Source organism: Gracilinanus agilis, chromosome 1 (assembly GCF_016433145.1).
Source record: "Gracilinanus agilis isolate LMUSP501 chromosome 1, AgileGrace, whole genome shotgun sequence".
NCBI lineage: Eukaryota > Metazoa > Chordata > Mammalia > Didelphimorphia > Didelphidae > Gracilinanus > Gracilinanus agilis.
Genome location: NC_058130.1, coordinates 254,835,328 through 254,860,161, shown reverse-complemented (window position 1 = coordinate 254,860,161; position 24,834 = coordinate 254,835,328). Strand labels below are relative to the sequence as shown.

The window sequence follows — 24,834 nt, the reverse complement described above, 5'->3', positions numbered from 1 at the left end:
CCTATATGGGCGGGGTTTCCGCTTCCGCCCCTCGGCCCGCCCCCCCCCCCCTACCACCACCACAGTGGCCGCTGACCTCCGTCCCTGACTGCCTTTCCTCCCCTAGTCCTGCTCCCCGCCCGCTTGCCCACTCCGGCCCCGTGCGACAATGGCTGAGGTAGACCCGTTTGGCGCGGCCGCCGCCCCGGCCTCTGCCCCTGGGGGTCCCGCAGTGGGTAACGGGGTGGCGAGCGGCGGTAGCAGCGAGGAAGATCCGGCCGCGGCCTTCCTGGCCCAGCAGGAGAGCGAGATCGCGGGCATTGAAAACGACGAGGGCTTCAGCATCTTAGACACCGGCAGCGTGCCCGCCTCCCTGCAAGGGGAGCCTCCCGGTGGCCCGGGTAAGAGTCAGGTTTTCCTGGGGGAGGCGGGAGGCCCGCCTGCCCGCAGCCCGTGGGCGCGACGGCGAGCCGAACGAGCGGGAGGGGGCTGCCTGTCCCGGCCTGGGACATCTGCCCCTTCCGCCTCCCTGTGCTGCTGCGGGGCGGGAGGGCGGGGGGAGGGGAGCGATGTGGTAGCGCGGCCCGAGGCTGGTACGAGAGAGGAGTCTAGGGTACGAAAAAGCCAAGGAAGGAAGTAACAAACCCATGCCAGCCTGGCATAGCACTCCCTGAGGAGGAGGTTCCTGCTTGGTGCTAACTAAGAATAATTTCTTGGTGAGCTGGCCACAGGATTTTGAGGAAGAGAAGGTAGCATTTTTTCAGCAGGAAATGACAAAAATGGCCTGGGCTGAAGCACAGTGTTATCTGAGTGAAGAGGTTTATAAGGGGTTGGGAGGGGAATGTTTAATAAACTTGAAGCCATGAAACCTGAGTTTTATGGAGCTAGAAATGACAGTGGTGATGTCCAATTTTCCTTCGTGAGAAAATTGAGATCCAGAGAGCTTGTGACCTGCTCAAAGTTATGCAGTTGGTGAATAGAGGAGCTAGACTAATAAATAAAGGCCTTTGATTCTCAAGCCAGTGCTTTTTCTAAAGCTACTTTCTGAATGAAGTCTCCCAAGAATAATTTCACTTATTCCTTTTGTGAAGTGGTAGAGGAAGAGGCTAGGTAGGAAAGTGTTATAAGTCTGAGGTGCCTGAGTAGCGTATTAGCAGCAAAGATTCCAGAAGGACTGGGAAGAATGTCTCTAGCGTTTTTTGTTAAGTTTTCCTATGTAGCATATATAGGAAAACATGGGTGAGAATTTTACAGGAAGATTGTATGGAGGAGTTTGTATTTCAAATTGACCCACTAGCTCAATTTGAAATACAAACAGCATCTTGGAAAATAGTTTTTCAAGGAACTCAATACAATTCGATACATATTCAGTGTATACTTTATGAAAAGCACTGCACTGCACCAAATATAGATGAGTTTTGGTCTTTGTCTTCATGGAGCTTGCTATGATAGGGAAGTTCTAGAGAAGTCTGAAGGTAATTTTGTTTTGGGGGTTCCTGACAACCTGGATTCACAACATATGAGTCATCTTTGATTCCATGCTTATCCTTTCTATTCTGTCTCAACCTTTTTTCATCCCTCTCTTTTCATTCATTCATCCCTATCACATTTTGCTTAGATTATTGCAGTAGGCATCAAATTGAACTCTGAAGGCAAACTCTGTCCTCCCCAATTTATAAAGCACCAGTTATAGGGCAAGGGAATATGACAAATGTTTTTTATCAAGCATTTACTATGTGCTAAGCAATCTTAGCATTGAGGATACAAATATAAGAAGAGTCACTGTTCTTAAAGGCTTTACATTCTAAAGGGTGAAGACTACACAAAAGGCAGATAAGTGAATGGATTGAGGCTGGAGATGGAATGTTTCCTTCAGGAAGGAGCTAGTGGGTCAATTTGAAATACAAAGTGCTTTAAGTAAAAAAATTGTGAAACAGGACTGGAAACATAGGTTGGAACAAGATTGTAAAAGACCTTAAATATCAAAATGAGTTTGTGTTTTACCTTAGATGCAAGGAGCAACTGAATGGTTTTGAGCAGGGGAGTAATGTGATCAAAGATCTTTTTGTTAAAAAAACTTTATTTTGGCAGTTAACTGGTGAATTGATTGGAGAAACCAGACCTGAAAGCAGGATAGCTATCTTTTAAGGAATTTTTTTTTTAATCAGAAGTTCCCTATACCAACGAAATTGTAGGTCTTTTCCTTCCTCCCCAAAAATTTCAAAAGTTGCTGCAGATGTGAAAGTTAGTAGGAAGGAGGGAGCAGATGCAAGTTGGCAACTGACCAGGTGGTGTTAAAGAGCCAAAGGACTTGAGGATGAGTCTGATAATTTCAGTCTTGTGCTAGTGATTCCTTCACACACACAAAAAAGGAAATTGAGAATTTCATTTTGGATATCTAGTTAGGTAATTAAGTGCATAATAAGCATCAAGGTGTCAGGGATAGGCATATATGTTTGGGAGTCCCTTCAGAAATTATATTTGAACCCTTGGAAGCTGATGACACTTTGAGGGAATAGAGTATAAAAACAGATCCCTGGGGAGAAGCATTTGTGCTGAGAAGACTGGATTTAGATGATGATCCAGCAAAGGATACTGAGGATTATTGGAAGAGTGGGCAGAGAATCAGGAGAGGGCATTACTATGGAAGCTAAAGGAGAAAAGGATGAGTTGACTCATAAGCTGCAGGGAAGTCCAGGAAGATAAAAGCTGAGCAATTAAGTGATGGTTGTTAAGTTCTAGATGATAATTGCAGGATTAGTAATTGAGTGTTAAGGTTGGAAGCTAGATTGCAAGAAGCTGAAAAGTGAATGGATCATTTGACTACTCTAAATTAACAATTTTTTAAATACTGTGATGTCCACGTGTAACCAGATTTCAGCACAGACTCCTCTGCTCCTTCAAAATCTGTTCAGTCAAGCCTCACTCTTAACATCAGGGATTGCTTGATGTGTTAGCAATGCTAGGAATTCGTTGGCAAAAATGAACTTAAATTACACCAGGATAGAAATACATATAAATATATTAGGGAGGAGGGCAGGTAGTACTAGTAGTTGGGAGAAATCAGTTGATTCATATAGAACAGGGATTCTTAACATTTTTATGTATCCTTATGGTGAAAAATTTATAGATTTCTCAAAAATGCATAAGATACAGAGGACTACAAAGTTATCCCAATATTTTTTAAAAATAAGCTAATACACTCAGCGATCCCTAATGTTGAGAGTTATGCTTAAACAGATTTTGAAGGAGCAGAGGAGTCTGTGTTGAAGGCTAATTAATACTCATAATTGGTATCAAAGAACTAGATGGGCAGCTAGATAGTACAGTGGAGTCCAGGCCTGACGTCAAGAAGACTCATCTTTCTGAATTTAAATTTGTCCTCAGACACTAGCTTTGTGACTCTGGGCAAGTCACTTAACCCTGTTTACCTCAGTTTCCTCACCTATAAAATGATCTAGAGATAGAAATGGCAAACCACTGAAGTACCTTTGTCAAGAAAACCCCAAGTGGGGTCAGGAAGAGTCAGATATGACTGAAAAATGACTGAACTGATAAGGAGTTTTCCTATTCCCAAAGGGAAAAAGATAGGAAATGACCAGGACAGTGTTATCTTATAGGAAGTTTAGTCTCAGGGAGTCAATAGAATTTAAAGAAATTGAAGAAAGTTAAGTGAATAGTACAGTTGAGTGATGGAAAGTAGAGTGAGATTGCCAGAGGTTAAAGAGACAATGTCAGCAGCTTCTGTGTCATGTAAGCAGCATGATGGAGGGCTAAACTTCTCCAAACAGAAATTATGTCCTAACAATAAAGTAACTTCAGCTATTTCCATGATCTAGACCACCTAGAAACAAACAAACAAAAAAGCCAAAACCCATGAAACTCACTGACATTCATTAGCACTTAATTAACTCAAACCCACTCCCCAACCTCCCATTCTACCAGCAGTAAAACTACACAAGCACCGTTTGAGCCAAAATGAGAAAATCTAGATTGTTGATTTGAAAACTTTCTCTTTTGAGACAAGGGAGCTTAAAACCCATGATTTGAAAGAAGTCATCCTTTTACTATAGAGGACATTCAGAATTATGTTGGAAGGAACCTTCAAAGTCATCCATTCCAACCTAGGAAACTAAGTCTCAGAGAGCTTAAATAACTCTAGAGGAGCCAAGGCCACACAAGCAGTAAGACCTTGGGTTCAAACATGGGTCTGGGCCTCCTGATCCAGGGCTTTGGGCTACCCTAAGTAAAGTGAAGGGAAAGTGTGAAGGCTAGGTAGTTGTTAAAAGGAGAGAGAGATGGTAGCTCAGTGGATTGAGAGTCAGGCCTAGAGACAGGAGGTCCTAGGTTCAAATCTGGCCTCAGACACTTCCCAGGTGTGTGACCCTGGGCAAGTCACTTGACCCCCATTGCCTACTCTTCCACCTAGGAGCCAATACACAGAAGTTAAGGGTTTAAAAAAAAAGAGAGAGAGATGTCTTTAATTTGTAAAACCTAAAACTGTTTACTGATTGCCTTGTTTGTCCTTGTTCTTAGAGCCAGCCTATGAAGAATTTCATTTTATGGTATCTGGTGATTAGTGTATGTGGACTAGAACACAATACTTATAAGACCAGGGTTCCAGGTTGTCTCTATGTGGTATCTAGAAAATCTTTTCCATAGCCATAGAATCTCTCCCTCAACAGGCTTTCCTAAATGTGTTCTTGTCTACAAGGATTAAGTGAAAGTATGTTGATGAATCAGTACAGATCCATCCTCATTACTTAATAAACAGCTCAAAGTATGTATTTAAGCCTTTGCATATGTGGAATATAGCACATTTTTCATTTTACAGCATGAGTTGAAATGTTGTGAAAAGTTTGGTATGGTATGCATTAATTATTGGAATATTTTTAATATTTCACTAGAATGTGACATAGGAGCTGAACTAAATTCTGAGACTGATATTTTTTTCTTTAAGAATGAATAAAGTACAATTGAGAGAAGGTTCAACAAAAGTTTCCACTTATTATGGTTTGAGAAATTGGAACTTTCTGAGTTGATTTTTTTTTAGCCAAGAATAAAAAAATCAGGAGTAATTTTTAATAATTATTCAAAGGATGACTTTTGCTAACTTCTGCCATTTCCAAAAACTAAGGGAAATTAGTTTGAATTTTATCAAATGAGAAAGTTGAACAGCACAGGAATAGCAAAATCATGGAGGTGTTCAAAGAGAATTCAAGTTCTGTTTCATTCTTCACTCTCATTCTCATCAGAGTGTGTTCAAGATTCTAAAAAAGTTGTTCTTAAATACATTAATGTGAATGTGCATGTGATAAGAGAAATCTGTATCACAAAACTGCATATTTTTCTCTTTCCTAAACATATCATCTCTCTTCTTAGAAAAGTCTTTCCTAAAATTCTTAAACAAATTAGACCCAATTATTTCTAGAATTGCTTTGATTTGCTGCTGGTTTTTTCCTATAGGAGATGGTAAAATTGGCCAGTTTAATTCTCAACTTTTGACCTTTAATTGCTGAATGAAATGCAATTTTCTTAGCTGAAGATATGGGATAAAGTTGCCCACCCTCCCACTCCCAGTCACCTACCTTCATTCTAGTAATAATTTTCATGCTTTCAAATGGATTACTAGATAAATGGAATCAGTTTAGAAAGATGAAGGTCGTGATGATGTATTCTGCATACAATTTTTTGTTAATAATTTTGTTACTCTCTCTATATAATTTTAAAGGATACAGATAAAATTAGAAGATTAGAACTAGAGGAATACCCCTCTAAATGTAAAAATTTGGGACAAAATAAAAGGTGATGCTTTTGCAGAACTGGTATGCATATGGATTTTTTACTGAAAGACTCTACTCTTTCTAATATGCTTAACTAGCACTCTAGTATGGACAGTAATTATGTGTTTAAGATATTTGGAGGGGGAAGCTGGGTTGCTCAGAGGATTGAGAGCCAGGCCTAGAGATTCAGGTCCTAGGTTCAAATGTGACCTCAGACATTTCCTAGCTGTGTGACCCTGGGCAAGTCACTTGGCTAGCCCTTACTACTCTTCCGCCTTGGAACCAATACATACTATTGATTGTAAGACTGAAGGTAAGGATTTAAAAAAAAAAAAAAAGATATTTGGAACTGTGATCTCACTGATCTGAGCATTCCTTCCACTTGGTGCCTTATTATCCTATGCATTGCAACCACATCTTTTCATATGTTTTACATATCTACCAAACATAGTAGATGTTATCTCCAGTCTTTTATTACTTCTTTGTTTAATCTGAGCATATTTCTCCATTGTTCTTTTTTTGACCTACTACAGCCTTTTCTTGGCAATAATGCTAAACGTGCACAAGATTCTGCACCTCAGTGGACAGCTTATCCAAATGATATGTCCTCATTTGGTACTATGTAGTCCTCATCCACTTTGTTTTTCCTGATCTTTAGAGCAGCCATGGTGTTCATTGAGGAGGTCACATAGTTTTCTAGAATAATTGTAGTCAATATAACATCCACCTCTGGAGACCCTTCACCATGGTGTGCCTTGGAGATCCTAAAAGGATCAACACACTTGGTATGCATATGTCTCACTCTTTTATCTTATTTTATATATTTTATATTTTATTTTATATATTGTTTCTTGCAGAATTTTATTTATCCATTTTTATTTGAATGCTTTTGAATTTTGCCTATGACATCTCTGGGTATTTTTAGTTTGCGATTTCTTTTAGATGACCTTAGCTCAAGACTCTTGCCTCTCCAATCCATCCTTGATTTATCTGCCAAAGTGATTTTCTTAAAGTATAAGTCTTACTACTTTGGAAAGGTAGAAAGGATTAATTTTTCAGTTGCCCTCTAGTTTGAACAGATCTTAGCAGTTTTATGATTTGTTGAAATATAATATCTAGGGTTTTTATTTTTAGTTGTGATTTTCAATGAGTCCTAGGATTCTTACATTTATCTCCGGGTTATTTTTTCCCCAAGTAAGTTACTTTTGATAGTAGAAACCTTACATTTCTACTTTTTTTTCCATGGGATCCACTACTTAGATAAAATTTTTTCACCTTTTTTCCTAGCCTGTTTATTCTCCTTCCAATTTTTTCTTCCAGTTTATTTCAATTTTATTTTCACTCTCTTTTCAGTTCATTCACCTACTTTTAGAGTCTTTGTAGCCAAGCCACTTGTTTCTCCTGAGACACTCTCCATAGTTGATATAAAAGTACTCTTATTTAGGAATTTATATTTTTGGCCTCAGTTCTTAGTTTGACACTTTGTCAAAGGGTAATGTTTTGATTCTTTGGGCATTTTTGGATGATTTGGGTGGATCTTAATTGGTTCTGTTCTTTCTTGTAGGCATCTTTGTCATTCCTGTTTAGAACAGGGTCGCTATTGGTCCTACCCTCTGTCTCAGTTCTCCTGGAAGTCTAATGTGCTTGGTAACCTTGACCAGTCTTTGTTCTCCCAGTTGGGAGTTCCCCAGTTAGATATTATTGCCCCTCTGTGCTTAGAGAACTACTCATTGGCCTTTGTCTCCTCTACACAGTAACCTAACAAGTTTGTTTTGCCTCCTATTTCTTTTCAAGGACATCAAGGCTTTAGTTCCACTTACAAGCTCTCATAATTGTTTTTTAACCCCTTTGTAGCACAAGCATTTCCAGGCTCTTGGACAAACCTGTTATCAACCCTTTCCCCACTTCTGCAAGCTTTTGGTCATATATTTGTGGAGGGATGCTTATGTTTTACTTTAGTTTTCTTGATTGCTCTGTCTGGTACCCATTGTAGATATTTGCTATGGTGGTATGTGGGAGAATTGGGATCTTTGGTAACCTTTTCAACCTCCTATCTTAACAACTGTATTTAATTTTAAAATGGAAAATATACTAATAACTAGAGTAATATTGACTATAACCTTGTGTCTTACAGATGCTATTGATGGAGTGATGAATGGAGAATACTACCAGGTAACAAAATTAAAATGCTCCATGATATATTACATTAGAAGCTTAGTGTACTTTTTTTTTAATCATTAATTTTGCTTTTTTTGATTTGTTCAGCAGCAAATAGCACATTAACAATGGAAAGATTTTGAGAGCAAGTGGTAGTAATGATAGGTAACACATAGAATATTTTACAAAGCACTTTTATAAAGAGGAATGATATGGAACTGGGTCTTAGGATTCTGGTCCTGGTCTGCCACTAATTTTTTTTGTTGGTTTTAGACAAGTCAGGACTTCTAGTAGATATTTTTGTCTATAAAGTAAGAGGGCTGAGTCAAGATCTCAAGTTTCCTTCCTGCTCAAAAATTCTGAGGGAGATATACAGCAAGCTGGAAAATTTTTTATTGATTAAAACAAATAAGTACCCAGGATACTTGTACTAGCTTAACTAATTTTTTTCTTTACCTTATTTATAATCTCATTAACCAAAGGGAAGAAATTCTATTCACTTCTCCTACCATCTGTTTACCTTTATCTTAAATGTATTACCTCTGTTGGGTAATTCATTTTAAGTAACTAATAATATATACACTTATACAAGATAATTTAAGATGCATTGGTTATATACAACTGAATCTGTATTCCAGGAACATTCAAAATGTAATGAATATTACTTGTCCTTTGTTTTAGAGTGTTTTTCATTTTTCAGGGTTGTACCAAAGCCAGAGTAGAAGACTTAATGGTGTAGAATTCTCCCTTTAAAAACAATGTTAAACTTAAAAAAAAACAATGTTAGACTTAAAAAAAAACCAACAATCCAAACAGACCCTTTTGTACTTCTCAAAAATAAAGTGGGCAATGAAAGTGTATTTTGGTAATAATGTCTTTCCATTTCTAATGAAGGTTGAACATTTTAAATAAACCCAAAAGGAATTTATCCTCATAAAACACCAAATTGAGTTCTAAAAACTGAACTGTTAATAACTTTCAAATGAAAGGTGGTAAAGAAATTAGTATGGTCTTGGGATACATCTTCTTTTATAACCCTTAGTTATTAATTATTACTGTGCATTAGTTCCAAGGGAGAAGAACAGGAAGAGCTAGGCCACTGAACTTGCTTAGGTCACATAGCTAAGAAGTGTCTGAGGCCAAGTTTGGACCCAGGGCGCCCAGTCTCCATGTGTGGCTGCCTGTTAACCTTTTTTAAGAGTTCTGTGAGCCTATTTAAAAAGCTATTTACTGCTTACATTAAAATAAATTTCTTTATTACATTTATGAGGCTTTTGCCCTTTTGGTGGAATGGAAATATGACTTTTAAAAAACCAGCCTTACTGAAAACAGCTGCATTTTTTTTGTTTGTTCTGCTCTGGTGTCTCAGAGCTTGGAAGCAGAACAGATCACATCTATCTCGAAATGTTAAATTGGGAGTCCCAGCTCTTAAGAGTCTGTGTTATATTTGCCTGTTAACACTAATGATCCTTTTCAGCCTTTCCCTCTATTCCTGTTAGGACATTGAGATTATTTGAGGTCCACAGTAACAACTGAAAGAGCCCATTCATAATTTCTGGCACAGTGACCTTTTATTTAAATACACTACTAACTAAAGGGGCCTCCAGCTATCACATTATTTTCTAAAAGAATAGAAATGGTCAATTATTGGGATCATTTTATTGCCTTGTATTCTAGTTTGACTTCTAATAATACTTTTTTCTTTGGAATAAATATATAGATATTGATAGGTATTTTTCTCCATATCTTTGAAGGACAATGATGCAGTGAAGCCCTTGCTTCAGAGTCAGGACCTGGTGTTTGGATCGACTCTGTTCCTTACTATCTTTGTGACCTTGGACAAATCACTTGACACCCCCTTTTCCCCGCCTTAGAACCTTCAAAATGAGGGGCTTGAGCTTGGCCAACTTATTGTGATTGATTGAAGGAGCCCAACATTTTTATCAAGAAGAGAAAACTTGAGGATATAGAGCCACCTTCAAGTATTTGAAGGATTGTCATATAGAAGAGAGAATAGAGTCCCAGAAGGCAGAACCACAGGAATTAGAATCAGTTAAAATTTGAAAAGAAGAAATATTATTTGGAAGATAGGTTATATATATATATATGACACCATTAAGTCTAAAATAACTGTTAGATGATATTTATTTAATGCTTTCACTGTTTTCCAATATTATTGTCCTGTTTCTGTTCTTTCATGTGGCACTTTTAAGAATTCATAAGAATCTCTTCTAATTACATTTATCTATCTTATTTCTTACATTTCATTTGCATGTACACATAACGTTTTTCTCAACATTTTTAGTGCTTCCTAAACTACTGAAATATTTTTTTAGCTAATTAGTTGATTAGTTAATTGAATAAATATTGCCACTAAAAGGAAACTCTTACCTTTTTTTTTCTGTTTCTCAGATATGCCTTAGGCTACTCTATTCTGGATAAGATTTCTGCTAACATAATTACCATCATCTGTTTCTATCAATGACTTGCCTTGACTCTGTCCTAAATATTGTTGCATATTTTTTTATATTATTCTTAAGCATCAGCACTAAACCATGTGGGATGAGGCTATTTAAATTAAAACTGATTCCACTGACATCTTTTATAAAAATCTAATACTTTGTATTTTTTTTATATAAAGGAGAGCAATGGTCCAACTGATAGTTATGCAGCTATTTCACAAGTGGATCGATTACAGTCAGAACCAGAGAGTATCCGTAAATGGAGAGAAGAACAAATGGAACGTCTGGAAGTCCTTGGTAATCCTTTTGCAATTCTTTTCTAAGGTTGTATTAGTTTAGTCAGCATAATTTTCCCCTTATGTAGTCCAAATTTATACAATATTCTGCATTTTAGCTTTATGCAATAATTTCTAATGCTAATTGTTCACATCATTGAAGCATTTAGAATTTGTTTGGCTCTCAACTTTAGCTTGATATACTCTTCCAATGGAAGTGTATTGTATGATTTTATATAACTATTATCTCGGTTTGGAATGCAGTGAAGACAGGGAGATATAGGAAAGAAGAGGCATATAAAGAAAATGGTTCCAAAGTGTAAAGGGTTGAGGTTTGTTCTAAAATCTTAGATAAATTTATTGCACTCTTTTCACCTCTTTTGTATCCAAATCAGAAGCACAAAGGCTCCTCATGGATTCTGGTTCTGAGTATATCAATCTTATTTGGCCTATTCCCTTTATGCCAGGATATTTAAGGTGGTTATATATATATATATATATATATATATATAGCTTATAGTTGAAGAGAAATTCCTTTATTTTATTATATGAATTTATTTTCAAACTCCTAAAAATTGATAGGAAGATAAAGGAAGTGGGATTTTTCAAATTATTGCTCTTGTGACAGCATCAGGATAGAAAGATCAAAAGGGAAAATATTGTGATGAGTCATTTCTACATTGGATTCTTCACTCCATTTTAAATGTTTAATTACTGTTGTGTGTATTTTACTTCTTCCCTTGTCCCATTTCTATTCTTATCCCATAGAGTGTCTGTGTTATACTGCTGACCTTGCTAGCAATTGCCAGTGCATTTTTGCAAAATAGCCCAATTTTTGAATATTCTATTTTAGCCCTATTTTTTAATATTCCTCCATCTCATTACTGCCCATATTGATGGTCAAAACTGGCTGAGAGGTAGAACACAAATTGCATTAAAGTTTGGTAGACTTAACCTTAAATTTCACAAGAAAATTTTAATTTCCTGTATTGATCTTAGCTTCCCTTTGATAACATTTTGTAACAACTTTATGAATGTATCATTCATTTTTACATACCGTAGAGCATAGTATTAAAATAATAATCATCTACCAGCCATCCAGCCTGTTGTTGATATAAAAGCATATGATATTTGAAGCCTAAAATAATATTATTATTCATCTGCCTCCCACTACTATCCCTATGGCAAACAAACGCCTACCATCTGTTTCTCTTCTTATCCCAACTTTAACAATCTAGAAACAATCTCTCCCCAAGGTCTACCTCCTATTCTTTCATTCCAGTGCTCTTCAACATTATTCCATCCATGTCTACAACTCTGCTCTCCCTTTCCAGTGTACCTGCCAGAATTCCCATTCCATAGTGAACAAACACACATATTTTGGACTTTTTCTCACTTTCCTTCTACCTTCCTATCCTTACTGAGACCTGCCATCCTGCATCTGCTTATTCCTTCATTCCTATCCCCCATTTCTTTCTCTCTCACTTTTCCTCCTTCCCTCTCTTCTTCCTTTATTTCCTTCCTTCCTTCCCATCCTCACAGATCTTAAAGATGTATTTGGATACTCCTTGCTCTCCACTACCAGTTCCAAACTTTTCCTTTGCCATTATCACTTAAAAAAAATATTTTCTTTAAAACAAAAAGGGGAGGAGGGGTATCAGAACTTCTCTGTTCGGATAATGGCAATTGTCTGCCAACCAGATCATTCTCTTTATTTTCTCAAGGAATTTAGCACCACACTTACTATTGTAAGGGGAAAAGGGGGCTTTAGGTCGAATATATTTAAGATTGGTTGCCAGGAATTATCAATCCTCAATTAAGAATAATCTCAAGTCAAAATTGACTTTTATGGCAGTTTATTTACAATTGAGAAGAGAGAGAGGAAATAAGGAAATAAGAATCTAACACAGTAGGTAAATTACTGTGATCCTCTAATTAATCCAAGTAGATCTAATTAACCCTCAGCCAAGAGTCAGAGGCCCAGAGGTGAATGAAGCAAAGCTTCATTCACAGAGTCTATTACAGGGAAGTTCTCCTTAAGAGAAGTTCAGGAAGATTCAGTCTTTAAACTCACCACGTGGACTTCTAAAGAAGATAATGAAAGCAGTCTCACCAAGGTCTCAGTGTTCCAGCCAGCACTCCTCCACGGACCATAAGAGCTCCTTCACCAGCATGCCCTCTTCACCAGAAGACCATCTCCAGCAGAAGACCTTCTCCTTTTAAAGGGGTCACTTATGCGTCACTTCCTGTGCCTCTTCTAGTTTTTATGGGACTGCGTAGGGGGCAATCAGTTGATTCTGATTCGTCACTCACTCTAGCACATGTGGGTTACAGACCTCCCAAAATTGAAGTTGCTCTCACCTTTCGTGATTAAATCTAAAGATGGGCAGTGTAGACTTAATCCAATTATCACTCTATCTTTTTCTTCTTCTCAGAGCCTGCCATTATACTGGGGACTTTAAGATCCATGTTGATAATTTTGCAAACTCCATAAGTTTCATATTTCCATAATCCTCGTAAATCACATGACTTACTCCTTTACTTCCCTGAACTTCTAGGTGAGGGTGGTCAAATTCTGCATTTTTCTGTTATCCACAGAGTAACTCATTTCTGAAATTGAAACTTCCTTAATCATCAAAAACTTCTTCTGTCTGGACATAATCTATCATTACATCTCTCCCTACCGTAAGACTTCTTAAACCAAATGTATGCCTTACTTATATAAACTATCATACTTCTTTTCCCTTATGTCTTTTTGCCTCCATTCCTTGACAAACCCCAATTTTGGATTGCTCCCATAATTTCACTTTTTCATGCTATTGAACAAAGCTGGAAGAAGTATAATAAAACTGTTACTGGATATACAATAAATTTATATGGCTTCACCTGGGCTTATGCTATATAAGCCTCCTCTCTCATTAAGGAAATTGCCATTTACAACATACCACAAGTTCATTCTTCTCCCCTTCTCTTCAATTTCCTTGACATCATTCACTATCTCTTTTCTCCTAGTCTCTGATAGTGACAGGTTTCTTTTTGGCAAAGACAGCCCTTCTGCAACCCTTTAATCCTATTTACCACCACCATTTCCTCCAAGAAAAAAGCTATCTATGCTCATTGCCAACATTTTCTCTCTTCTCACTCTTCAGTCCTTTTTAGTCTCCTGATCAGGTCTTCCATACTTACTCCAACAAAAACCTAAAATTGCAACATATCCAATATTAACCAGGAGATATATGGTGAAATTACACAGTAACATTTCTTCCACCCCAGAAATGTTAAAAAATTTAGCCAGAAGTCTATGGCAATAGGAAAGGAGCTGCCAGTTATAGACAGACAAACTAGCAACCTCCCACATAATTAGTGATGGGCCAGGGGCATGTGGTCTGCAGGATTTTATCCAGGAGGAACTAAAAGCGGGGAGCTTGCGTGAGAAAATCTTAGGGTGGTTAGGAACTCACAGTATGGGGACCTTGGAAGCCACTGAACTGTGTGGTAATGGCAACCCTCACCTCAGGACAGCTCAGGGGTCTGATTTCTTTAGTACATTGTCCTGAAATGTCATAGAAGACGTTTAAACTCTAACATTCTGGACCTCAGATTCAGGGAGGGTTGGGGTGGGAGGGGTGTTAACTCCAGGTGGCCAGCACAGGAACCCTGGTGACCCAGGTTGAGTCCAAGTAGGGCTAACCACCCTACAGTCTGGGCCTGGACAAAGCCTTGATTTAGGAACTGAAGCTGAAGACAGGTGTAAATGGAAGAACTGATTCATTATAAAGAACTTAACTGGAGATGTCCTAAAATCAACCTAAAAGGAAAGAATATTGGCATAACAACTGAAAGTAGAGACTTTAAGGCAAAAATTCATTTTCCACATAGACTACAAATTACTAGAAGAAATGAAGGAAGAGATAAAAATGAGATTAAAATTTGAGGGAGAATGAATTTTAAGGAGAATGGAAAATGGTAAATCTTAACCAAATAATGGACTCCTTGAAAATTAGAATAGACCAAATGGAAATAATTTTCTTCATGAGAGAGCAAGAAATAGAACGAAATCAAAAGATTGAAACAAGTAGGAAAAATATATATAAGATCTGATAACAGAAACAATTGACCAGGAAAACTAGTCAAGGAGAGAGCATTTAAGAATCATTGGATTTCTTGAAAACTATGATTTCAAAAACAACCAAAAAAACCACTTGGTTACTATTTCGAGAAACAGATAAAAACTGCTCAGATTTATTAAGGTGAAATGAGAGTTTATTGGTTACTTTCCAAAATTAGCCTTCAAAGGACAAATTCCAGGAACGTCAAAACCAAAATCCAGAGCTTTAATGTCAAAAGAAAAATATTGATGACATACAAATTATGTGCTTTTCATTAGGAGGGGTAGCATAGTGATGCTGAAATGGGGTGCCATCAAGACATTTCTTTAGATTTGCAGAAGGAAGCATAGTCAAGCAAGGACAATTTTCTTTTTTTAAAAGATTTGATTTTCCCAATTACATGTAATAACAATTTTCCACATAAGCTTTCTGAGGTTATAAGATCCAAATTGTCATCTCCCCACCCTGTAAATGGTAAGCAATTTGATCTGGATTATACATGTATTATCATGCAAAACCTATTTCTATGTTGTTCATTGTCATTCAAGAATACGCATAAAACAAAAACCCAAATAAACTAAAGTGAAAAATAGTTTGCTTTGATCTGCATTCCAACTCTTTAACAGTTCTTTCTCCAGAGATAGATAGCATTTTTTGTAATAAATCTCTCAGAATTGGCCCAGATCATTGAATTGCTGAGAATAACTAAGTCTTTCACTGTTGGTTGTCATACAGTACTGCTGTTACTATGTACAATGTTCTGGTTCCTTCTTATTTCACTTTATATCAACTCTTGTAGGTCTTTCTAACTTTTTTTTTAAATCACCCTGTTCATCATTTCTTTTGGCACATTAGTATTCCATCATCATCATATATTACAATTTGGCATTGTGGTTATTTCTAAAATTTTAATTCTTAGTCCTCCATTTCTCTCCAGTGAAATTCATCCAATTCTAGCAGAGAGAACAGTGGTGCAAAAAGGTTTATGTAGGCACAACTCCGAAAGATAAAATTATGTGGTTATGTTAGTCAACAGTCCAAGATGAAACTTCTACATTACCCCTTTTCTCAACCCAAATCCCTTGTTTCCTAAAGGATTCATTTTCTTGGGATGACTTCCAGGTGATTTTTTTTTTTTTTTTTTGACAAACTGAGCACCCAACTTATCTGTTCTCATTTGGGGTATCTTTCCTTTTCCCCCAAATGACATATTGTCACATTTGCTGTTTAGTATCTTTTGTGCATAACACTCACTTTTCTTATGTCCTCAAATATATCTTGTTCTCCTTGTGTTATTTTTACCTCTGACAATTTCACACTACAATATGTGCTTTGGAGTCCCTATTTCATTAGTAATGTTATTACTTTTTTGAGCCATTGGGCTTCAACTTTTAGTGGCTCAAGGCATGAAGTAGACTTTTATGAACGTGTGAAGAGAGAATAAGGATGCTTGACTAACTTCCATTTTAAGTATGAATGGATTTGCAAGCTTTGTACATATCTGTCTTTGCCCTAGCTTCTTTGTTTTCCTAAAGCTTGTTTAGTTTTTTTTAAGTTAAGGCATTTTCAGTCATTTTATTATATTAATATATAAGCTATTTTTGGTCACTTCACCTGTTATTCTTTGAATTGTAAAATTTTCCACATATTTATAAAATATTAGAACTATAAAAGAACCTTAAATCATTTGGCTTTAATAGTAAATGCTTACAGCTAGCCAAAAGCATTAACTCTACTATAAGTAACCCTGATAGCTATGATTTAATGCTCTTTCTTGACTTCCACTTACTTATTATATAAGAGAATTGAAACTCACAGAGGAGACTTAGGTTTGCATGTTTGAATTCCATCATCAGGCACACATAGGTTTTAGTTGAAACCTCCTATGGATTATGAAAAAGATGTCCGGAGATATGGTAACTTGTTCAGTTAGTAACATAGCTGGGCCTGGAATCCAGGTCCCCTAATCAGCTCTTCTTTCTATTCCAATGTATTGATCCTCTCAAAAATCCTTTGAGGTAAAAATAAGAAAATTATTATTGCCTTCCCCCTCTCTGTGCCCCACCTTTTCTTTTTAATATGAGGAAATTTGAGGCCTAAAGGAGGTGTAATTTTGCCCAAAATCACATATCTGATAAGTGGAGTCAGGATTTAAATCCAGGTCTTATGATTTCCAGCCAATGATCCTTTTCAGTATACCACATTGGCTCTGGGAATGAAAGAAAACAGTGGCATCTATAATCCCGAAATTGTATTTGTCTTTGGAATTTGTTTTTCTACTTATTGAAAATCTGGTCTGTGAAATTAGAATATTAAGACTGAAAATTCAGTTTGGACAACTTCTCTCTCCTGGCCCCCAGTCCAGCTCCCTGATCCTATGCTAATAAAATGTAGTTAGTACTTATAGTTAGTCTATAGCTATAGCAAATACTGTGCTGAAATTTTTCAGATTACAGATTGACCCAAGTTCTGCCTGATTCCTCTGGGCATTGTCAAATCATGTTGCAATTTTAACGTAAGCCTTTTTTCTTGCTATCTAAATCTGGGTATAGGATGAAGAAACCATAACTCTTTCACTTCTCATTTCTCCCTAAGGATGGTCTACAGTCTTGGAACAAATAAATGGTAGTAGGTAGAGTAGTTTTTAGAATAGATTATAATAGATCCAGATCACTCCCCCCCCCCCCCCCCCCAGCTAATGGCTAGAAAGCCTTGGTATTTTTTTAATACAATTATAAATAAACCAACATTCAACATTTCTTCTGTGTTTCCTTCTCCAAAGATGCTAATTCTCGGAAGCAGGAAGCAGAATGGAAAGAAAAAGCAATAAAAGAGTTGGAAGAATGGTATGCAAGGCAAGATGAACAGCTACAAAAAACAAAAGTAAATAACAGGTAAGTTCAAGAGGGATAAAACAAGAGTTTCCAACATGAAGCAATATAAGATTTCTTGAGATTATATTCTTCTTGTACCTTGGCATCCCCCAGATAGTTATGTTGCACATTATTTCTTGTCTCTCAGTTACCTAGTGATTAGATTATTTAAATACTGCCGAGGAATATGGGAAAGCTTGGGTGTGCTTGTTTGAATTTCATCACGAAACACACATAAGCATTTGAATTTGGACTATACTAGTCATTCTTCTGTTACTTTGAGCAAGTAATTTAAATTTAACCTTGCTGAGCCACAATTCCTCATCTGTATAACAAGGGGGTTATACTAAATGGCTTTTCCAGTTCTCTCATCCTATGATAAGCACTCATAATGAAAACTTAGAAGTAAACTATAATATGAGTATTAATTCTGTTTGAAAGCATTAATCTTAAAGGTTTCTCCCTTGTTATAGAAGTATGTTGACATTTTTGTTCTTTGGCTATCAGCAACAGTAGTTATTTTTAATTCCCTCTTCTACTTCAGTTAATCCAACCTTCACCAGAAAATAAGTTCTCAAACTAATTAAATAGTAAAACTTAGGAAATTGAAAGGAAAGGAAGAAAAAGAGAATGCTGTCATTCTTATGAAATAACTTTTTCTTTTTTTCTTTAAACCTTTGCCTTCTGTCTTAGAATTAATTCTAAATATTGGTTTCAAGACAGAATGTAAAAGCTAGGCAGTTAAGCGTCTTGCCCAGGGTCACACAGCTAGGAAATATCTGAGGCCAGATTTGAAGCCAGGACATCTCCATCTCTAAACCAGGCTTTATGTCCACTGAGCTACCTAGCTGCCTCAAAAATAACTTTTCTCCCTTTTTTTTTCCCAGAACAATTCATTTCCTCCTTTTGAGCAACTTTCATAGAAAGTCAGCCTGGAAATGTATTTTATGATAATTTTTAACAAGATTCTAGGACCTTAACTCATTGAACCAAATTTGCTAGTACAGGGAATGTCTTCTGTAACTTGCCTGATAAATGGTCAGCCAGCTTCTATTCCTTGCCTCAGAGTTGGCTGTCCTCAGTTATCATAGTCCTTACTCATCTTCCTCTTAATTTCTATCCTGCTGGCTACTATCCCTTTTATTCCTGTCATCTAAAACAGGTATCAAAATGGGGGACGGGGAGGACAACTGATCAGATAAAATGTGATGAGGAAATGTTTAACAGAACTAATTAAAATACTGTGTAACATAGATAATGTTGATTTATGGTTTTCCAAATCAATATGCTGCCTCAGGGATCTGTATCATTTTGAGTTTGACACCATTAAGCTAGTGTAAGAATGAGTCTTTTGTGTTTTCCAAAAATTTTGTGTTTTCCCCTCTTTTCTTCACTCCCCTCATCCCACACTTCTCTTCTCATGGCCCTTGAACTGTTCTTTATATGACATAGTTTCTGGGCACTTCAACTCTATCTTTGTGATCTCTTCCCCCTCTCAAGTACACAGAGAGTAGAATGAATGCCTTTATGCTTTTCTTCACTGGAGGGTGTTGATAGCAATAGCACACAACTCAATAGCACACAACTTTGAGTTTATGACTAGCTAACTCCCAGAGTTTTCTTCCATATGAATTTGTGTGCATAAGTCTTGCCCATTATCTCTACTTATGCCATTGTTTTTTTTCTCGCAGGTGATGGGAAAGGGATCTTAAAAGTAGGTTCAAATCTGGCAAAGAACATTTCAGTGCCCACTTTCATAATAGTACAAACTTGGTTTGTTTTTCTTGTTGCTTTTTTTTACAGTGGAACTCTTCTAATGTAAAGAAATGTGAACATGCCACAACAAAATATAAAATTATACTTATGAGTTTCTTATTTTAAATAATACAGATAATTTCAAATTATAGAAATTGGCAACTAATTTATCCCCTCTAATTCCATGTCACCAAATTGGCTGCAGAGTGGTGAATTTTTCTACCACAATAACTCTTTGAGGACCATCCATCCACTAAGTCATAATGGGATTGTGGTATGTGTTGGTGTAGGAAAGATACACATGAATGAGATCACATTTCCTTGAAATATTGAGGAAGCAGCAGTCTCAATGTAATGGACAGCAATTTTTTTCTTAACCCTTGCTCCAAAGGCTACTTCTGTAGCTAAAGAGCTATAGAAATGTCAGTTTCATATTGGCCACCAGTGAGCTAAATATGATGGACTCTGCATCAAGTCGGCCTCTTTAATTATCATCTACCTTTTGGTATTTCTTTTCTATACTCATTCTCTATTTCTCCTTCCTTAAATCCTCTGGGCCCTGACCTGAGTTGAAGAGAAGAATTAAGCCATGCGTCTTGATGAAAGTTCCTTCTCTTGGGGAATGGGGAACAGTTCAAAAAGGTGTATTCATCACTACTCAATTAGGGATTCCTGCCTATCGATTATGTAAGTTCCTTGAGACTAGGAACTGTTTCCTTTTTGAATTTCTGTCTCCATTGCATTATCTCCATTAAAAGAGAGCTCAATAAATGTTCGGTGGCTGATCTATGACTTTAAACTCCCTAGGAAAATGATATGGTAGTTCTCCCCAGTTGAGGAATACCTGTATTCATTCTATAAACACTTGGACTCTGATTTATGAAATTCATAAAGGAGTTCAGAAAAGAGAAAAATCTCTTAATTTTGATAAATCATTTCTCTTCATAGTAGAAAGGCCTAGGAAATAAGAGAACCAGATTTAAGTTCCAATTCCAACTTGCTCTAATATCTTTTGCTTGTCTGTATATGATGAAAGTAGCTAGATCTCTAACATTAAGTCTTTGAGATTAGATAATAGGATTTACCCATTTCATTACCTGTTCAATTGGAAACTAACTTACAAATTTGGATTGAAATCAGTTCATTGATGTTTTCTCCTCTAAATTTAGACTCATGAATTTTGCTCTTTACCTGAAAACTCCTTCCTGAAAATTCATCATATATTTTATTACTGAACTATTTCTTTCACCAAATTACTTTATTTCTTATGTTTGTGTTTTAAATCTTGATAAAACTTGCTTTTTAAAGTAAAGTGAGATGGAAGGATTATTTTAATAGTGATTTTAAAAAAAATTAAATCATCTTTGTGGTCTAGGGAAATGGGGATATTTAAGGAGACAATCCGAATTATTGTCATTTAAGAGTTATTCTTCATTTTAGCTGGGAAATGATATATAAGCCTTATTGAGATACTTGGATAGTAAGTGTTGAAAAAAGATATTTAGATCACTAAATATATTGACTAGGCCTAGATATTTATTAGTCATAAGTTTTAAAAGATCTTTGACCTAAGGAGGTTTTCTTATGGGAACTGTATTACATTTAACTCAAAACAGGATGATTGGCAAACTTTTTTGGTATAGTGATAGATGCGTTCGCATTAGCATAATTCCAGTCCATTTTATCCTTGCTTTAAGGGACTCATTAGAATATAACTCTTTCTCCCCATTCCTCTTGCTCTTTATTTAAAGACTGGCATTTTCACACATTCCTTTTTTCTTTGTAGTAAGCTAAGTTTGGATATCCGTTGGGACTTCTGTGCTGTTTTTTTTCTTCATATAGCACATTTAGGTTTTTGGGCTGCTTACTTGAATGAACTAGTATATCAAGGCATGGTACAATCAACTAGATTATTTGGGAAGAGAAGGTAGTGTGGATAGTTTTTAAAGGTACTGAATTAGGGTTGGAGAGTTATTTTGTAATATATTTTCAGAAAAAAAATATTGCTTTGGGAATCTGAAGGCCAGCATATAGGGTTTTGCTCTGATGTTTAATTTAGTTACCATGGGCATATCATTTAACCTGCAAGCCTCATTTTGCCCTTTTGTAAAATGAGAGTGGTATGTATTCCGCATCCACTTCACAGGATTGTTGTGAAGGACTGTAAATTGTGAACTCGTTATTAGTGTCTAAGCTACTACAAATTTAATGCTTAAATGTTTACTTAACTAAAAAATGTGATTTCCTTAGTCATTTTCAGTGACTAACCTGAGAAGATCATTTTAGAGTTGATTAAAATAATTAGCCATTCTTGACTCTAGTTGGAAGATTTGACCAGAAATTGGGGAACTGCTCTACTGAAATCTACTTAAGAGCAGAGCCTTTTAGAAACAACTAAGAGTGGCAAACACATAGTTTGGGTGAGATTTAATGTAGAGTTCCATTGACTAGGCTGATACTGATATTTAGATTTTTTCTGCTTTTCAATGTTCTCTCTTTTTTCCTGCCTGCTTGCCTGCCTTTTGGACTTCTTGCTGTCTAGGGTGGCAGATGAAGCTTTCTACAAACAACCCTTCGCTGACGTGATTGGTTATGTGTATGTTGCAAAACTAATTCTTTTGATCTTCATAACTTTTTTGTCTGATAATTATTATTTCTTTTATGTAAAAATAGTTGCCTTGCTTTTTTTTTAAGCTATCTCAAACTGATCCTGTCATTTGCCTTTTATCAATTTTGGTAAAAGGCAATATATAGATTACTATGGGCATTTTGCATAACTTTGATTTAATCTACAAATTATTCTCCATTGACCATATTTTTAGAGCTATTTGTTAAAGAAAAATGCTATTCCTTTCAAAGATTCTTTTGGAGGTTGGAGTAGGGGGACCTGGGATATGTGACCCTAATACCTACTTCTGCCTTCTCTCCCCATTCATCCCCCATCCTCGGACAAGGAGAAAGGTATTTCAGCCTTGGGGTGGAGCAGAATTGAGAATAAAAGAAAGGGTATGATCATTCACAGGGAGGGAAAAGAGCTCTGAATTTGGAGCCAACCTGGAGATGGAACTCCTGAGTTCTGCCACTGAATGATTCTTGATTCTGTGACTTTGAACAAGTTCCTCGAAGCTCACTAAAGTTTGGCTCTTTTCATTTATAAAATGGCAATGGTATTTACATTGCTTCCTTCCCAGGGTGGTTTTAATTTATCAACTTGGATACTATTTGTAAAGGATTATGGCACCATATAGATGTGAGCTGCTATTATTGTTGCTTCTGTCTCTTCCATTTAATCAGAGAAGTTTCTCAGATGAATGTGTAATTGTTTTCTGTGATCTTAAATGAATGAAGATGTTTCTACTTGATTGTTGCTGAGCTTCCTTTCTCCCCTAGATGATCTTCATTCTCTTATCCCTACCCTTACCCAGCCCAAAGGATGAAATGGTCACAACTATAAGCAGCAGGCCAATTTTAGCGTTTTGTTTTGTTTTTCACCAAAGAAAATCTAGTTTTATAGTTTGTTTGGCTTTAATTATTGGACTTTTTTCTTTCAAGGCTATAAATTCCCCTTTGGTTATTTTAGTATCTTGGAACAACAATAGAAATACAATAATTGAATCCCCCTACCCCTTTTCTGGAACTTTAAAAATGGTCATTTTAAATCTATTTAGATGTGATGAACTTCTAGGCGGATTTGAAACAAGACTTGTGAAATGCTGGATTTACAGGTGGTGTTTGATTTGCCTTTGAAAATATTTCTGACACCTGGAAAAAAAAAGAATGGCAAGGATGGGTTTTGGTTTACTGTGTTCATTATATAGATATTAAAGAACCGTGCAGTCAAATTGCACAATGAAATTCGCAGCATGTTTCCTGAATGTAGCCTGAGTGGTGAGGGCATGTCTAGCTTACTTGTCATCTGCATTAAGCTCATTTTCATTTCCTATATCTGACTTAAACTTTCTCTCCTTGTTTCTTTTCTTCTCTTCACCTTTAAGCACAAACATAAATCATCCTTGCTACAGCCTAGAACAGTTAAGTAAAACTTTCTCACTGCCCCTCAGTGTCTGTCCCATAAAGTAGCAGTGTTGTAGTGAGCTTGGTCCGCAGTGGTGTCTCCCATAGTCATTACTGTGAATAGTGCAAAACCTTTCCATGGAATTTCCATCTCCATTGCTTTGGCTTTTCCTTTACCGCTTGTTGGAGTAGATGAATTTGGTTTTCCCTTCTAGATTGTGTCCTGTCTCTTTCCCCCACCACTGCTTCCTGGGCTGGAGTGAGTACCCCTCCCCACCACTACCAATCAATTCCTGATTGAAGGAACAGGGGATATTTGCCCCAACTGAAAAGAATGCTTCAGGCAGCATCTTGCAAAAAGATAACATTTTCCCTTCCTGGTTGGTTTGCATCATGAGGCAAAGACCTTACAGAAGAGCCAGTGTTATCTCTTTTGCTCACCTTAAAGTAGCCTGATATCAGTGGGAAGATGGCTTAAGTTTACAGCTTCTCCAGGAATGGAGGCTGGCTAAGGTCCATTCAGACTGGCCATGTTCTCTAAGAGTCTTACAAATTAGCTTGTTATTTTTACAAAGGCTGATTGGGTCTGTAGATATTCCCAAATTTACTTGAATTCCGTATAGGTCGGCACTAGACACCTACTTGAATACACAAGTACCAGTCTTTGACTCTCAGTAACCAAATCAATCCATAGCTGTGACAGTTTAGGACCAGTCAAGATGGAAAGAGAGCAATCCTAAACCAAACACCTGTATTCCAACATTTTACACAGCACTTCTTGGCACTCTGTGTGCATAGGGGGGTGATGTGATGTGATGCATCTGTCTTCTGCCATAGGAAAAGACTTTTTATTCTTGGGGGGAAAATTAGAATGCTATTTGACAGGCCTGGCAGATGAGGTGCTTTTGTGGTAAGGTGATGAGATGGCTCACTGGTCACATGGCTGACAAGAAGTTAACCCTCATCTCCTTGTTTGCAGGGCAGCTGAAGAAGCTTTTGTAAATGATGTCGAAGAGACTTCTCCTGGCACTGAGTGGGAACGCGTGGCTCGGCTGTGTGACTTTAACCCCAAGTCTAGCAAGCAGGCCAAGGATGTGTCCCGCATGCGCTCAGTCCTCATCTCCCTCAAACAGGCCCCCCTGGTTCACTGAAGGGAAGCCCAATGGAAACACTACGATTGCAATATCTTAATCTTACTCAGCGAAGCTGTTCACAGTCATTGGATTAATTATGTTGGGTTCTTTTGGACCAAACCTCTTGTCTTTAGAGTTGATCATTGTTTGTGATTGCATGTTTTCTTCAACTGTTTTCTCCCTGGCATTCCAAGTGGGAGGGAAGTGAGAACCTCCAGAACAATAGCCTCTTGTGCTTTTGTGCATTGTCATTTTCAACTGTACTGATAATAAAATTCTCTTTCAAATAGTATA

At 36.9% G+C, this 24,834-nt stretch overlaps 1 protein-coding gene across 9 annotated transcripts; it reads left to right on the top strand.

Annotated features, from left to right (window-relative positions):
* The first annotated feature begins 54 nt into the window (after window positions 1-54).
* On the top strand, window positions 55-24,834 carry CLTA (clathrin light chain A). Of its 9 annotated transcripts, none has more exons than XM_044661026.1 (7): window positions 55-380; window positions 7,897-7,934; window positions 10,561-10,678; window positions 17,548-17,659; window positions 21,936-21,989; window positions 23,416-23,424; window positions 24,387-24,834. In XM_044661026.1, exons 1-7 carry the CDS (start codon window positions 149-151, stop codon window positions 24,556-24,558), a joined length of 735 nt encoding a protein of 244 aa, XP_044516961.1. In that variant the 5' UTR covers window positions 55-148; the 3' UTR covers window positions 24,559-24,834. The 9 variants fall into 9 exon arrangements, with proteins under 9 accessions (XP_044516961.1, XP_044516944.1, XP_044516977.1 ...); XM_044661009.1 differs by having other exon boundaries at window positions 23,389-23,424; XM_044661042.1 differs by lacking the exon at window positions 21,936-21,989 and having other exon boundaries at window positions 23,389-23,424.

What these genes read in the sequence shown, in the direction of transcription:
- CLTA (XM_044661009.1), top strand. Translation starts at nt 149, where the DNA reads ATGGCTGAGGTAGACCCGTTTGGCGCGGCCGCCGCCCCGGCCTCTGCC. An exon ending in AAAACAAAAGTAAATAACAG is followed by an intron (nt 17,660 to 21,935) that starts GTAAGTTCAAGA and finishes CTTGCTGTCTAG; the next exon opens with GGTGGCAGATGAAGCTTTCT. An exon ending in GCTGACGTGATTGGTTATGT is followed by an intron (nt 21,990 to 23,388) that starts GTATGTTGCAAA and finishes TTCACCTTTAAG; the next exon opens with CACAAACATAAATCATCCTT.